Raw genomic sequence first — 15,860 nt, 5'->3', positions numbered from 1 at the left:
TAGGAATAACTGTATTAAAATAAAAATAAAATATCTCATTTCTGTGATTGAAATATGAATCACTGCATGCTTACATAAATGGTATTTTTAAAACATTTTTATCCGTTTTATGCAATGTAAAAATAAGTCTGCTAACTATCTGCTAACTATAACTCTGAAATTATAAAACAAAAATATGAGATCGTTATTTACAAAAGCTCAAAACAAATGCAAATACTTTGTTTCTAAACACTTAAATTACTGAGAACATCTAAAAAATGTTAAGCATGTTAAGGAAATTAATTCATTTTAATATAAATAAAATGACATATTATTATATAATGCTATAGTAATAACACATTATCACAATTAAATTTGACCCTATGAATCACCTGTAGTTCAAATGGCTTGGGTTGCCAGATCTGCAGTTTTCCTTTGTTTAACATTACATTCAGTGTTGCCAAGTCTGTGATTTTCCAGCAGAATTGGGCTACTTTAACACTGTTGCCAGGGGTTGTTTTTCATGTCTGCGGGTTGAAGTGACCCCAATAATGAATTTTACCAGAGAAACCCTGCCAAAATGTGGCACGCAATTGTTACTCCAAAACATAGTTGGGCTAGTTTTGGGCTACTTTTAAGTAGCAATTGAGCGGGTTTTGTTGTGGAAATCTGGCGACCCTGATTACATTATTTTTAGCGCTCTTCCGATCTAATAATAAATCCGATCTAAAAATAATACTTTGTTTCTAAACACTTAAATTACTAAGAACATCTAAAAAATGTTAGGCATGTTAAGGAAATTAATTCATTTTAATATAAATCATGGTCGCACCACATGACAGTTTTTAAGGTTTTGGCCAATTCATCAAGATGAAAAAACACTAAAATCACTCAAGAGATTTATAAGTTGAAACAATATATTTCATTACAGTCACATGTTGAATAGAAGCTTGGTGTGTTTCTAATGTCATATTGATGATCCTGTCCTCTGATTGGTCAATCCAGTGGCATTAAAACACAATATAGTAACAGCTCTGATGTCAGTATAGTCACTGTCAAACACTCTTCAGATGTGGTTATATACACTCTGGTGTCGTATGGTTAAACTGTGCCGCAGTGTCCTTCTGTTAATTAAACGTCTGATGTGTTTCTGTGAGCCAGAGGAACAGAAGCAGAGAAATGAAAGACTGTCGTCCTCCATTAGCTGCGTTTGCCCTTGCAGCGTTCACTAAAGAGCGCGTGTGCCGTTCAGAAAAGATCACGAACATGACAGAGAAAATAAAACAGATCTGAACAGGCAGTAAATCTGAAGGCCGCTCAGAAACAGTCAGAGTTATTTGGCCTTTTATGAAAATAAATGTGAAGATCAGAAAAAAGGTACTGAGATTCCATTTCTTGTCTTTGCAGATCAAAGGAATGAGATGAGTAAACGAAACATAGTTCATTCCTCAGTTTGTGCTCGGAGGTGAAGGATAAAATCAATATGAGTTTAAAATGGAAGAAAATACATGTTTGTATTCGTTGTATTCAAGCTGCTCAAACTCTCAAACGACCTTCCTTTTCAACTGAGCACAATGCTGTATTTTTTAAAAACTTTTTAAAAGCTAAAACGTTACTAACATACAGAAATACATGAATATAATTGGTATTGGCTGATATGTTATAAAAAACTATATTTAAAAACAGGCAATGATCAGAGCCGATTATATCCTGTAATTAAAAGGGTGTGAAAAAAATGTCAGACTTTAAATGTTTCTTGTGAGTTAATACTATAGTAATAACACATTATCACAATTAAATCTGACCCTATGAATCAACTGTAGTTCAAATGGCTTGGGTTTAATTGCTTAATTGATTTTAAAACTTTTTTTGATTTTCAAAACATTATCAGTTTTATGCAATTTAAAAATAAGTCTGCTAACTACATTTAAGAAGGAAACTCTAAAATTATAAAACAAAAATATGAGATCGTTAATTACAAAAACTCAAAACAAATGCAAATACTTGAATTACTGAGAACATCTAAAAAATGTTTAGCATGTTAAGCAAATTAATTCATTTTAATATAAATCATGGTCGCACCACATGACATATTACTATATAATGCTATAATAATAACGCATTAACACAATTAAATTTGACCCTATGAATCACCTGTAAGTCAAATGGCTTGGGTTGCCAGATCTGCTGTTTTCGCTCATTTAACCTTACATTCAGTGTTGCCAAGTCTGTGATTTTCCAGCAGAATTGGGCTACTTTAACACTGTTGCCACAGGTTGTTTTTCATGTCTGCGGGTTGAAGTGACCCCAATAATGAATTTTACCAGAGGAACCCTGCCAAAATGTGTAATTTTACCCCCTGGAATGCAAATGTTACTCCAAAACATAGTTGAGCTAGTTTTGGGCTATTTTTGAGTAGCAATTGAGCGGGTTTTGTCGTGAAAATCTGGCAACCCTGATTACATTATTTGTAGCGCACTTCCGATCTAATTGCAAAGAGTGTTGTGCGTTTGTTGCTTTTAACAAGCAGTCTCAGCTCTCAAACAATGGCAGTTTTTGTGCAAAATTCAAAATTAAATGTTGTTTTGACACTCTTAAATGTGGCGTGACGGATCGCTGTATCTTCAGTTTAAGCAGCAGCGCGAGTCTCTCTACAGCGTGAAATAAACATAAATCAATATGTTTAAAAATACAGTACAACTTACCGAAATGCATCATGTCTCATTGAATTACTAAATCATTGTTTCAACAACAAAAAAAAAAAAGACGTCAAATAAAACAGCTTGTGATTAATATGTTACTTAACATTACACTTTACTGCACAAAAGTTATCCAGTGTTTACAGTTGGTTAGTTAGCTATAATAAAACACTAGAGGGAGCTTAATTAAGGTTAATTATAAAAGTATGTTTGAATAAATAAATGTCAAATTTCAGATTTTTAAAGGTTAATTTGAAGCAGTGTTATTTTAATATCAATGGAATACTATTACAATTTTTGTTAATATTTTTATTTTAATATTTTCCACTGTCATGTCACTTTTTTGTAATTGTAATTTTTTTTAATGTCTGTATAGTTTTTGAAATTATATTTTTTTTCATTTTTATATAGTTTTAGTTATTTAGTACATCAAGTTAAACTAAATGAAAATTGAATATTTATTTGATATATATATATATATATATATATATATATATAGATAGATGAAATGTATATATATATATATTTCAAATAAATATTCAATTTTCATATATATATATATGTATATATAATTGTTTATTTTTTATTTTTAATAACTATTTTTAATAGTTTTTGTTTTAGTTTTAATTAAAATGAACTATTAAAGTACTAAAATTAATAAATCTAAAAATATAAATTAAATTTTAAAAATTAAATACAATTTAAACAAAGACAAATAAATAAACAACAAAAAGTAACTGACAAAACCGACTAATAAACCAACAAAAATGTATTTCTATTACTAAAACATATAACATATAAAATTAAAATAATTAATAAATAGCTAAATAAAATAAAGTATTAATAAATGCTGTAATAATAATATTTTATTAATACTAAAAATAATAAAATAAAAGTCTTGGTTAAAGGGGTAATTTATCAAAAATTAACTTTCTGTCATTTTTTAATTTCCTTTGTGCCATTTCAAACCTGTTCAATAAATATTTTATATAAATAATAGTAGTATTCAATAAAAGTATTTTATTTATACTGTTTTAAGTTACATTTTTCCGCCATCAGACGGCAACAAGAAACTGTTTTTAAGAGTGAGTCAGCAGTAAACACTTTTATATTGAAAGAGAATGAAACAGGGTTGTAAACAAGGAAGATATTTTTACTTTCAACAACAGCTTGTAAGATCAGCCAACAAATGCACAGAGCAACGCTATCATCAGAAATCACCCTTAACAGATGAAAAGATAGTACTACTCAGATATCGCTCTCCGTTCAAACGAATGTTTTATTGTGAATATTAAGCTGAAGAATGAATGCTGTATCAGATGCAGGTAATCACACTCGCTCAGTCTCATTATATTCTACATAACACAGTAATGCAGTAAGCTTTTAATAAAGCAACTCAACGTTCCTTCATCACTAGTTTTAAAGTGACGTTTTCGATTTAGTAACTGAGGCTTTAGCAGGTTTGAAGGAAGTAGTTCTCAGTGGTTGTTTCTTATTTATTTACACACTTCTGTCATCAAAACTGTTGTATAAATGCAATATCACACTCGTAGCCATGTGATGTTGCTCTTTATCAGCATGGCTGTGATTTTACACAGATATACACTTCCTGGATAAACAATCCCAATTGCAAGTAACACTGTTTATACTGTGTGCGTGTGTCCCGTCAGCTCACCGTGGCTTGTAAGCGAGTCAGAGATGTTCAGAGATGCTCCAAACGGCCATACGCTCAATCCCACAATGCACCAGCGGAGCCCAAAGCCAGCGCACAGCCGGAGGACTACAGAGAGCTCGACCGCAAGATCCTACGGCTGTGCGGTAAGAAACATGCCAAACAAACACACTTACACAACACACACCTGTGTAGCCTTGAAGAACTGCAAAATGAAAGCGTTTGACATTCTGTGTGACGTAATGTAACTAATGTTTGATTGACAGGCGAGCTGTACGATCTGGACGCCGCCTCCCTCCAGCTGAAAGTCATCAATTATGTAAGTATATAACAGTATAAAACACGGAAATAAGGTGGTTGTCTAGTGAAAAAGCGCCGTTCCAGCAGAACGGGTCTGTTTTCCTCATTTATTGCGGGGAGAGTCCTGTGTGTTTATGAATGAGGAAGGTCGGCTGGCTTTTATTTACGGCTGAGATTCTGATAAAAGTGTTATTGAGACGCCTGCAGCTCCTCGTGAAGGTCACTGATCTACAGTCCCTCTGGACTCTTATTAAATTACAACTACGCAAAGAAACAAGCTCACAAAACAATTAACCTCAGTCTCAAGTCAAACACACACTTACATTTACACGCACAAACACTTCTGTTTAGAGTCATTAGACTTGGACAGAACAGAATTAGTTGTTTTGCACGCAACAGCTCTGTTTCCAAACCTAGTGAGCTCCCTACATAGACTGCATGTGAAGACAGCACAGTTGTGCTCCCTAAACATTCTTACAGTAACATTAATGAAACCATCATTCAAAGTTATCAGAGCTTTAATAATATTCTTAAAACATTAGCATAAAAACATTGCTTAAATAAAAAACGTGGAACGTTCATGAAATTTTTTAGTTTTTTTTCTGAAATGTTTCAGTTGGACTTTCATGTAACATTTTTTAAAAGTAACATTTTTTTTTAAATGTTTCAGAACATTTGAAAGTAACATTCCACATTGTTTGCAAAATGATACAATGGAATGTTCCATTAACAATCACAAAACCAAGAAAAAAATATATATATAAACTGAACACTCAGAAATAATGCCTTCATAACTTGTGAGTGTTAGCAAAGCATTCTTAGAACATTTTTGTGTAGTTTAGTTTATTTAATTTAGTTTAGTTTTGTTGTGTCCTGTGTAAATTACATTCATCACCTGTACTTGCCGTGCACGTTTTCTGTTTTTTCTGTATTATTGCTAAACATTTTTTATTTATTTTACTTTATTTTATTTTATTCTGTTTTTGTTGCAAAACAATATATTTTATTTTATTTTTTTATTTTATTATTTTTTTATTTGTGTTATGTTGTGTATAAATGACATTTATCAGCTGTACTTGCTGTGCAAGTTTGAGTCATGCTCCTTTTCTGTTTTATTGCCAAACTATTTTTATTTTATTTTATTTTATTTTATTTTCTTCTGTTTTTGTTGCCAAACAATATTTTGTTTTATTATTTTATTTTATTTTATACTGTTGCTAAACAATATTTATTTAATTTAATTTAATTTAATTTAATTTAATTTAATTTAATTTAATTTAATTTAATTTTTTATTTTTGTTATGTTGTGTATAAATGACATTTATCAGCTGTACATGCTCCTTTTCTGTATTATTGGCAAACTATATTATTTTATTTTATTTTATACTGTTTTGTTGCCAAACGATATTTAATTTATTTATTTTTATTTTTTATTTATTTATTTATTTATTTTTTGTTGTTGTTGTTGTTGTATGGTTCATGTATAAATGACTTTTTTTTTTTTTTTTTTTTTTTTTTTGTTTTTATTTTATTTTTTTTTTTTTGTTGTTGTTGTTGTTGTTTTATTATTTTATTCTGTTTTTGTTGTGTTATGCACAAATGACATTCATCACCTGTACCTGCTGTGCACGTTTGAGTCATGGCCCTTTTGTGTATTATTGCCAAACACTTTTATTTATTTCATTTTATAAATTTTAATTAAATAATTAATTTTGTTTTAAAACTGTTATTTATTTATTTGTTTGTTTGTTTTATTTATTTATTTTTATTATTCTTTTTTTATTTTACTTCTGATTTTCTTGTGTCATGCAAAAATGACATTTTATTTCCTCATACATAAACACACAGGACTCTCACTGGAGTAAATGAGGAAAACAGATCAGTGAACGACACTTTTACCCAATGATCAAGGATTATTTATTTTCTGAAATAGTTTTGTTGGATGTTCCTCCAAAGTTAATGTTCCCATCATGTCTCCAAAATATTTCCTTAATGTTAATGCATAACCAAGAAAAAATGTTTTTGACGCATTAAATCCACAAGAAGGAACAAATCCAAATGCAGTCAGATCAGCAGATGAGTTTGGAGCCAGACGGCTGATTTATGTTCACTTACAGTCATCATGTTTATTGCTGCACGCTGTTACGGAAATGAAAGTGTGTGTGTGTGTGTGTGTGTGTGTGTGTGTGTGATTTGTGTTCTACAGGTCAGTGCCTGAAGAATCATTTGCATAATAAGCTTATCTGTATTTATTCAGATTGTTTCAATTCAATTGTAGTGAGGAAGGAACACACACACACACGCACACACACACACATACACACACTCTGTTTTTGTGTTTGTTTTCAGTTTTAGTCTTTTTAAAACATCTTTGAATCACATTATCAAATACATTCAAAGCAACCGTTTTAAACTAGTCAAGATTGTGTACAAAATATTTATGATGTGTCATTTATGTTTTTTCATTTGTGACACTTATTAAACTTTATATGTACTCTTATATTCATCTAAAACATTCAAGAAACAAAAACAATATTTGTTTATTTGTGATATTTGAATACTTACATAAATGTGTTCCATATTGACCCTCTAATAAACATGTTTATTTTATTTTATTTTATTTTATTTGTATTAAACTGACTGTTTTGCAATTTATATGATATATTATATATATTTTTATTTTCCTGTTTTATATATATATATATATATATATAGGTCTGTGTTTTTATTTATAACAGTCACATTTTATTTATTTATTTATTTATTTATTTATTTATTTATTTATTTTATGTTATTAAACTGTCTGTTTTTGTTTTTATTTTTAATTTAATTTAATTTTGTTTAATTTAATTTTATCAACTGCCTGGTTTTGTGTGTTATTAATAAGTCACATTTTATTCAACATAACTCATGAGTTTATTGAAACAGTTGTTTATTTTATTTTGATATTTTATGTTGTTAAACTGTTTGTTATTTTATTTTATTGTTATTTTATTAAACTGTTTTGTAATTTGTATTATGTTATTTTGTCTTTTATTTTCCTTTTTTATTTTTATTATCTTATTATTTTTCAATTTTATGTTTTTATTTTATTTTATCAGCTGCCTAGTTTTCTGTTTTTATGAATAACATATATAATAAAATATATCAGTATTTAATTCGACACAACTCGTGAGTTTGTTGAAAGAGTTGTTTATTTTATTTTTTATTTTAATATTTTATGGTATTAAACTGCCTTTTTTAGTATTTTATTTTATTTTATTTTATTTTATTTTATTTTATTTATTTTATTTGATCAACTGCCTGGTTTACAGTCACATTTTATTCAACATAACTCATGAGTTTATTGAAACAGTTGTTTATTTTATTTTATTATTTTATGTTGTTAAACTGCCTTTTATTTTATTTTAATTTGTTTTGTTTTGTTTTATTTTATTAAACTGACTGTTTTGTAATTTATATTATATTATTTTGTTTTTTTATTTTATTTTTCCTTTTTATTTTTATTATCTTAATAATATTATCTGCTAAGTTATGTGTTATATTAATAACAGTCATATTTTATTCAACATAACTCATGAGTTTATTGAAACGGTTGTTTATTTTATTTTATTTTATTATTAAACACCCTTTTTTATTTTATTTTATTTTATTATTTATTTTATTTTATTTTATTTTGTTTGTTGTGTCCTGCATAAATGACACTGATGACGTATAGCTGCCCTACACACAAAGACGTTTGAGTCGTAACCCCTTTCTGTGTTATTGCCGAACACAATTTCGTCTCCAGAATGCAATAATCCCTGAAATGATATGATTACATTACGCCGTTCAATCTGAATTAAGGGAAAACATTTTACGAATTGCTGGTTTGAGAAATGAATGTTGTCTGTCGCCTTTCCGAATAAATCACTGCAGAAGGTAAAGAGGCCGAACAGCCGTCTGCGTTTCTCTTTTCCTCTTTCAGCTTCCAGCTCCTGACATGACACTCCATTTGTTTGTATTTATGTCTGATTTAATGTGGTGCTGTCAGATCTTCCTGCGGTTTAGTTTCGTTTCTGTGCCGGTTTTGTTTGCTGGCGTTAATGTGCGGTTTAGTCATTCTGTGATCCACAACATCCAGATGGACAGAAAATCAAATGCGTTAAAGCAGAGGGAAGAATGTCATACAATTTACCAGCATTTAATAGGGAATATGAAAATAATGAGAATTAGAAATGTCAAGAAAAGCAATACAGTCTTTAAAAATCATGGAAACTTTTATTTTTGTGGTCAATATGTATAGTATTTCATCATCTGTTGTCATGATGGTTTGTAATAATGACATGAGGATGTGTGTGATTTTGTGTTTCAGTTGCAGACAGAAACTCAGTCGCAGTGCTGCTGTTTACTGCTCGTGTCTGAAGACAATCACCAACTATTCTGTCAGGTGACACTCATAGATTGTCTTTTCTGCTCACCATTGCTGCATTAGGCCTATTTGCAGTGTGTCAGCCCCCCAATAATAGCAATAAGCTTTGTGCTTTTGAACTAATAAATAAAGTCAAAATACTATGAGAATAAAGTTGAAATAATTAGAGAATAAAGTTGGAATACTACAAAAAATAAGTTTAAATGATTTGAGAATAATGTCGAAATACTACGAGAATAAAGTTGAAATAATTTGAGTATAAAGTGGAAATGCTACAAGAATAAAGTAAAAAACACTACGAGAATAAAGTCGAAATGTTACGAGAATCAAGTTGGAATATTTAGAGAATAAAGTCAAAATACTATGAGAATAAAGTAGAAATGTTACGAGAATAAAGTCGGAATAATTTGAGAATAAAGTCGAAATGATGAGAATAAAGTCGAAATAATTATGAGAAAAAAGTCTCAATTACGAGATGTTATGAGAATAAAGTCAGAATATCTCAAGTCAAAACACTGAGAATAAAATAAAAAATACTACGAGAATAAAGTCAAAATATTAAGAGATTAAAGTTGAAATACTACAAAAAATAAGTTTATATGATTTGAGAATAAAGTGGAAATACTATGAGAATAAAGTTAAAATGCTGCGAGAATAAAGCAAATAATACTTCGACAATGAAGTCGAAATTTTTTGAAAATAAAGTCTGGATATTTCACAAATAAAGTGAAAATACTACAAGAATAATGTCGAAATACTACAAGAATGAAGTCGAAATGTTACGAGAATAAAGTCGGAATATTTCGAGAATAAAGTTGAATACTATGAGAATAAAGTTGAAATAATTTGAGAATAAAGTGGAAATGATACAACAATAAAGTAAAAAATACTAAGAGAATGAAGTCAAAATACTTAGAGAATAAAGTCGAAATGTTACGAGAATAAAGTTGGAATATTTAGAGAATAAAATCAAAATACCACGGGAATAAAGTTTATATGATTTGAGAATAAAGTCAAAATAATTTGAGAATAAAGTGGAAATGTTATGAAAATAAAGTTGGAATATTTCAAGAATAAAGTTAATGAGAATGAAGTCGAAATAAGTATGAGAAAAAAGTCTAAAGTACAAGATGTTATGAGAATAAAGTCGGAATATTTTGAGAATAAAGTTGAAATGTTCTGAGAATAAGTTGAAATATTATGATAATAAAGTCAAAGTATTAAGAGAATAAAGTTGAAATACTTATTCTTGTAGCGACTTTATTCTCATAATTTCGACTTTATTCATGAAATATTACGACTTTAATCTCGTAATCTTAGATTTGTTTTTGTTTTTTTTACATGGCACTAAAACACCATCCTAGTTTTCAACATTGATAATCAGAAATGTTTGTTGAGCAGCAGATCAGTATATTAGAATGATTTCTGAAGGATCATGTGACACTGAAGACTGGAGTAATGATGCTGAAAATTCAGCTGCGCATCACAGAAATAAATCACATTTGAACACATATACACATAGGAAACAGCTGTTTTAAATTCTTAAAATATATCAGTTTTTTTGCAGCATAAACTTTGTTGAGCATAAACTTTTTTCTACTTAAACTTTAGTTTAAGTTTTCCAGATGCACAGGTAAAATGGCATAAAAATATCACTGCTGATTCACTATGTGACAAATAAACAACTTTTTGACATTTGACACACACACACACACTTACAGTGTATTTTCTCTGCAGGTTGTCGGTGATAAAGTTTTGGAGGAGGAAATCAGTTTTCCAGTAAGTTTTTCTTCTCATTTGTTATTTGTGTGTGTTTCCGTAACTCAAACAGCAACTCCAAACTCATGGGTTTAAATCAAATTTAATGCAGTGTAAGTCGCTCTGGATAAAAGCATCTGCCAAATGCATAAGTGTGTGTGTGTGTGTGTGTGTGTGAAATACAGCAGTTTCTCAGCAGTATATAACCATTTCTCTCTATACAGCTTATGTTCGGTCGCTTCGGGCAGGTGGTGGAGACAAAGAAATCCATTACACTACAGGACGTCAGCCAGGTCAGTTCACACACACACACACTCACACACTCTCACACACACACACACACACACACACACACTCACACACACACACACACACACACACACAGCTGCTGATAATAATAGAGCTTTTTGATTGAGTCCCAGCTGACAGCTCTAAAACCAGCTAATTATCAGCACAGACAGATGATCTGTGTTAAATGAATTGAGCTGGAACAGAAACTGTCACTATTCTTCACTTTAATCCTGATGGAGCTCATGCACGACGCACTGAATGTGTGTGTGTGTGTGTGTGTGTGTGTGTGTGTTTGTACAGGAGGAGCGCGGCTTATTGAGCAGCATGTTGGGGTTCGAGCCGAACTCGATGCTGTGTGTTCCTGTCATCAGTCAAGCCACCGGACAGGTGGTGGCGCTGGCGTGTACCTTCAACAAACTGGGCGGACAGAGGTGTGTGATCACGTTACAAAACGTGAAATATTATTAGGCTGGTTTGAGAAAGACTTACGCTGACGGAATGTTCAAATGAACAAATGTAGAAATGTAGAATTCAAATTTTAAACTCCCAGAATCCTTTGAGGCTCAGTCAAGCTTCCCTTCTTTGTACTGTTTCTAATTCATTCAAACTCATGCAAACCTCCATTCTAATATTTCGAATCTATCTAGACACGCCTAACAACTAGAATCATGCTAGAAACATGTTGAAAACATGCTAGTAACTTGTTAATCATGTTAACAACATGCTAGAAACATGCTAGCAATAGGCTAGTAACATGCTAATCGTGATAACAATATGCTAATCATACAGGAAACATGCTGCCAGCATGCTAGTAACATGCTAATTGTGCTAGAAACATGCTAGTAACTTGTCAACCATGCTAATCATATTAGAAACATGCTAGAAATAGGCTAGTAACATGCTAGCAAGATGCTAATCGTGCTAAAACATTCTAGTTACCTTTATAATCATGTTAACAACATTTTAGCAACATGCTAATCATGATAACAAAATGCTAGTAGCTGGGTAATCATGCTAATGACATGCTAGTAACTTGTCAACCATGCTAACAAGATGCTAACAACAGGTTAGTAACTTGCTAACCATGGTAACAACACACTGGTAACGTGTTAATCATGCTAGCAATCCGGTAGTAACTTGCTAATCATGTTAACAACATGCTAGTAAGTTGATAATCATGTTAAAACATGCTAGCAACATGTCAATCATGCTAACAACACACTAGTAACATGCTATTAACTTGCTAATCATGCTAACAACATGCTAGTAACTTGTTAATCATGCTAGCAACATGCTAGTAACTTGTTAATCATGCTAGCAACATGGTAGTAACTTGCTAATCATGCTAACAACATGATAGTAACTTGTTAATCATGCTAGCAACATGCTAGTAACTTGCTAATCATGCTAACAACATGCTAGTAACTTGCTAATCATGCTACCAACATGCTAGTAAGTTGATAATCATGTTAGCAACATGCTAGTAACTTGTTAATCATGCTAGCAACATGCTAGTAACTTACTAATCATGCTACCAACATGCTAGTAACTTGTTAATTATGCTAGCAACATGTTAGTAAGTTGATAATCATGTTACCAGCATGCTAGTATCTTGCTAATCATGTTAACAACAGGTTAGTAACTTGCTAATCATGTTAACAACATGCTAGTAAGTTGATAATCATGTTAAAACATGCTAGCAACATGTCAATCATGCTAACAACACACTAGTAACATGTTAGTGACTTGGTAATCATGCTAGCAACATGCTAATAATTCTAGAAGCATGCTATTAACTTGCTAATCATGTTAAAAACATGGTAGTAATTGGCTAATCATGTTAGAAACATGCTAGTAACTTGCTAATCATGCTAATCATGATAACAACATGCTAGTAGCTTGGTAATCATGCTAATGACATGCTAGTAACTTGCTAATCATGCTACCAACATGCTAGTAACTTGTTAATCATGCTAGCAACATGCTAGTAACTTGCTAATCATGCTAGCAACATGCTAGTAACTTGCTAATCATGCTACCAACATGCTAGTAACTTGTTAATCATGCTAGCAACATGCTAGTAACTTGTTAATCATGCTAGCAACATGCTAGTAACTTGTTAATCATGCTAGCAACATGCTAGTAACTTGTTAATCATGTTAACAACATGCTAGAAACATGCTAGCAATTGGCTAGTAACATGCTAATCGTGATAACAATATGCTAATCATACAGGAAACATGCTGCCAGCATGCTAGTAACATGCTAATTGTGCTAGAAACATGCTAGTAACTTGTCAACCATGCTAATCATATTAGAAACATGCTAGAAATAGGCTAGTAACATGCTAGCAAGATGCTAATCGTGCTAAAACATTCTAGTTACCTTTATAATCATGTTAACAACATTTTAACAACATGCTAATCATGATAACAAAATGCTAGTAGCTGGGTAATCATGCTAATGACATGCTAGTAACTTGTCAACCATGCTAACAAGATGCTAACAACAGGTTAGTAACTTGCTAACCATGGTAACAACACACTGGTAACGTGTTAATCATGCTAGCAATCCGGTAGTAACTTGCTAATCATGTTAACAACATGCTAGTAGGTTGATAATCATGTTAAAACATGCTAGCAACATGTCAATCATGCTAACAACACACTAGTAACATGCTATTAACTTGCTAATCATGTTAACAACATGCTAGTAACTTGTTAATCATGCTAGTAACATGCTAGTAACTTGTTAATCATGCTAGCAACATGGTAGTAACTTGCTAATCATGCTAACAACATGATAGTAACTTGTTAATCATGCTAGCAACATGCTAGTAACTTGCTAATCATGCTAACAACATGCTAGTAACTTGCTAATCATGCTACCAACATGCTAGTAAGTTGATAATCATGTTAGCAACATGCTAGTAACTTGTTAATCATGGTAGCAACATGCTAGTAACTTACTAATCATGGTACCAACATGCTAGTAACTTGTTAATCATGCTAGCAACATGCTAGTAACTTGCTAATCATGCTACCAACATGCTAGTAACTTGTTAATCATGCTAGCAACATGCCAGTAACAATGTCACATGATCCTTCAGAAATCATTCTAATATGCTGATTTACTACTCAACAAACATTTATGCACAATATGTTTATGGAAACTGTCACAGATGAACAAAAAGTTCAGAAGAACAGCATTTATTTGAAATGGAAATCTTTTGGAACATTATAAATGTCTAAGGGATAAGGGATGATTCAGCCGAAAATGAAATGTGCTCTCCCTCAGGCCATCCAAGATGTAGATGAGCTGTTTCCAACTTAAAAGTAGTGTATCACAGATTCCACTTCTTCCAAAAACATTAAAATATCTTAATGATTTTGACTTGTGTGTGGTCGTGTGTATGTTAGAGGAAAGCGTCTGACCGACTGCCGGATGAATCTGACACTGATGTTATAATGAAGATAGAGATTAAAGCACCAATCGGATCAGATCTCGCTGTTTTGAGCAGCTCCGCATGTGTCGCGTGTCAGACGATCTCAGACTCGCGTTGAGACGTCTGGACCGAAGCGTGACGTCTCGTATAGAGATAACGGAAATGAAATTCTTCACAGCCTGATTTGACCATTTGATATTCGATATTGAGCTTCTCCGTTTCATCTCTTCATCTGTTTGTCTCATTTCGTTCTGTCGTTCTTTTCAAATTTCCCATAAAAACGCTGTGGTTTGTGTGTGTAGCTGGTATGCTATCGAATTATCATAATTCTTCATTTTATTAAATTGTATTTGTGCGTCACAGATGATTGATGAATGGCTCAAAGTTACTGATCTTGACAACCATGTATGAAAGAGAAATATATTTTATATATTATTGATTATGTTTAATTTAATGCTCATTTAATGTTATTGCTGTTTTTGCTGGAACAACTAATCACTTTAAAATCACATTTTATTATATGTTTATTTTAATTTTAATATTTATATTTTATTTAATCTCTTATTAGAACTAAAACTAAAACCATTAAAAATACTTTTTAACATTAACTGAAAATAAATGAAATATAAAAAAAATTGTTCAATTTAATTCAATAAAACTTGAAGTTTTAGTAATCATGAACTAAAACTAAAACCATTAAAAATACTTTTTAACATTAACTGACAATAAATGAAATATATATATATAAAAAATTTAGTTTAGTTCAAGATTTTTGTTTTTTAATTAATTTAACTTAAAGTTTTAGTAATCATGAACTAAAACTAATACCATTAAAAAACTTTTTAACATTAACTGAAAATAAATTAAATATAAAAAAAACTAAAACTAAAAGAAATGTAGTTCATTTTAGTTCAAGATTTTTATTTTCAATTAATTTAACTTGAAGTTTTAGTAAACTTGAAGAACTAAAACTAAAACCATTAAAAACTACTTTAACATTAACAGAAAACAAATGAAATATAAAAAATATTTTAGTTCAATTTAATTCACAATTTCTTATTTTCAATTAGTTTAACTTGACGTTTTAATAAACTTGAAGAACTAATACTAAAACCATTAAAATACTTTTTAACATTAACTGAAAATAAATAAAATATAAAAAATATATTTTTGTTCAAATTAGTTTATCTTGAAGTAGGAAAATGAATAAAACAAAATAAATTAAAATAATAAAAAATAAAAATGAATGAAAACTATATAGATACATTGAAGAAAAAAAGAAAAAAACTGACAAAAATATTAAAA

The 15,860-nt window shown here is 30.5% G+C and overlaps 1 protein-coding gene across 7 annotated transcripts in view; it reads left to right on the top strand.

The window, feature by feature from the left end:
* The window catches only part of LOC127177621 (cGMP-dependent 3',5'-cyclic phosphodiesterase), a 183,257-nt gene that overhangs the window by 148,587 nt on the left and 18,810 nt on the right, over positions 1 to 15,860 (top strand). For all 7 annotated transcript variants that reach the window (XM_051129995.1, XM_051129998.1, XM_051129999.1 and 4 more), the window contains 6 exons: positions 4,349 to 4,496; positions 4,617 to 4,669; positions 9,005 to 9,079; positions 10,799 to 10,840; positions 11,044 to 11,112; positions 11,411 to 11,541. In XM_051129995.1, coding sequence (XP_050985952.1) covers positions 4,349 to 4,496; positions 4,617 to 4,669; positions 9,005 to 9,079; positions 10,799 to 10,840; positions 11,044 to 11,112; positions 11,411 to 11,541 — 518 coding nt within the window. The remainder of the gene's footprint in view (positions 1 to 4,348; positions 4,497 to 4,616; positions 4,670 to 9,004; positions 9,080 to 10,798; positions 10,841 to 11,043; positions 11,113 to 11,410; positions 11,542 to 15,860) is intronic.

Source organism: Labeo rohita, chromosome 15, assembly GCF_022985175.1.
Source record: "Labeo rohita strain BAU-BD-2019 chromosome 15, IGBB_LRoh.1.0, whole genome shotgun sequence".
Taxonomy (NCBI): domain Eukaryota; kingdom Metazoa; phylum Chordata; class Actinopteri; order Cypriniformes; family Cyprinidae; genus Labeo; species Labeo rohita.
The sequence above is the reverse complement of the archived record's forward strand: the minus strand, read 5'-3'. Positions and strand labels throughout refer to the sequence as shown.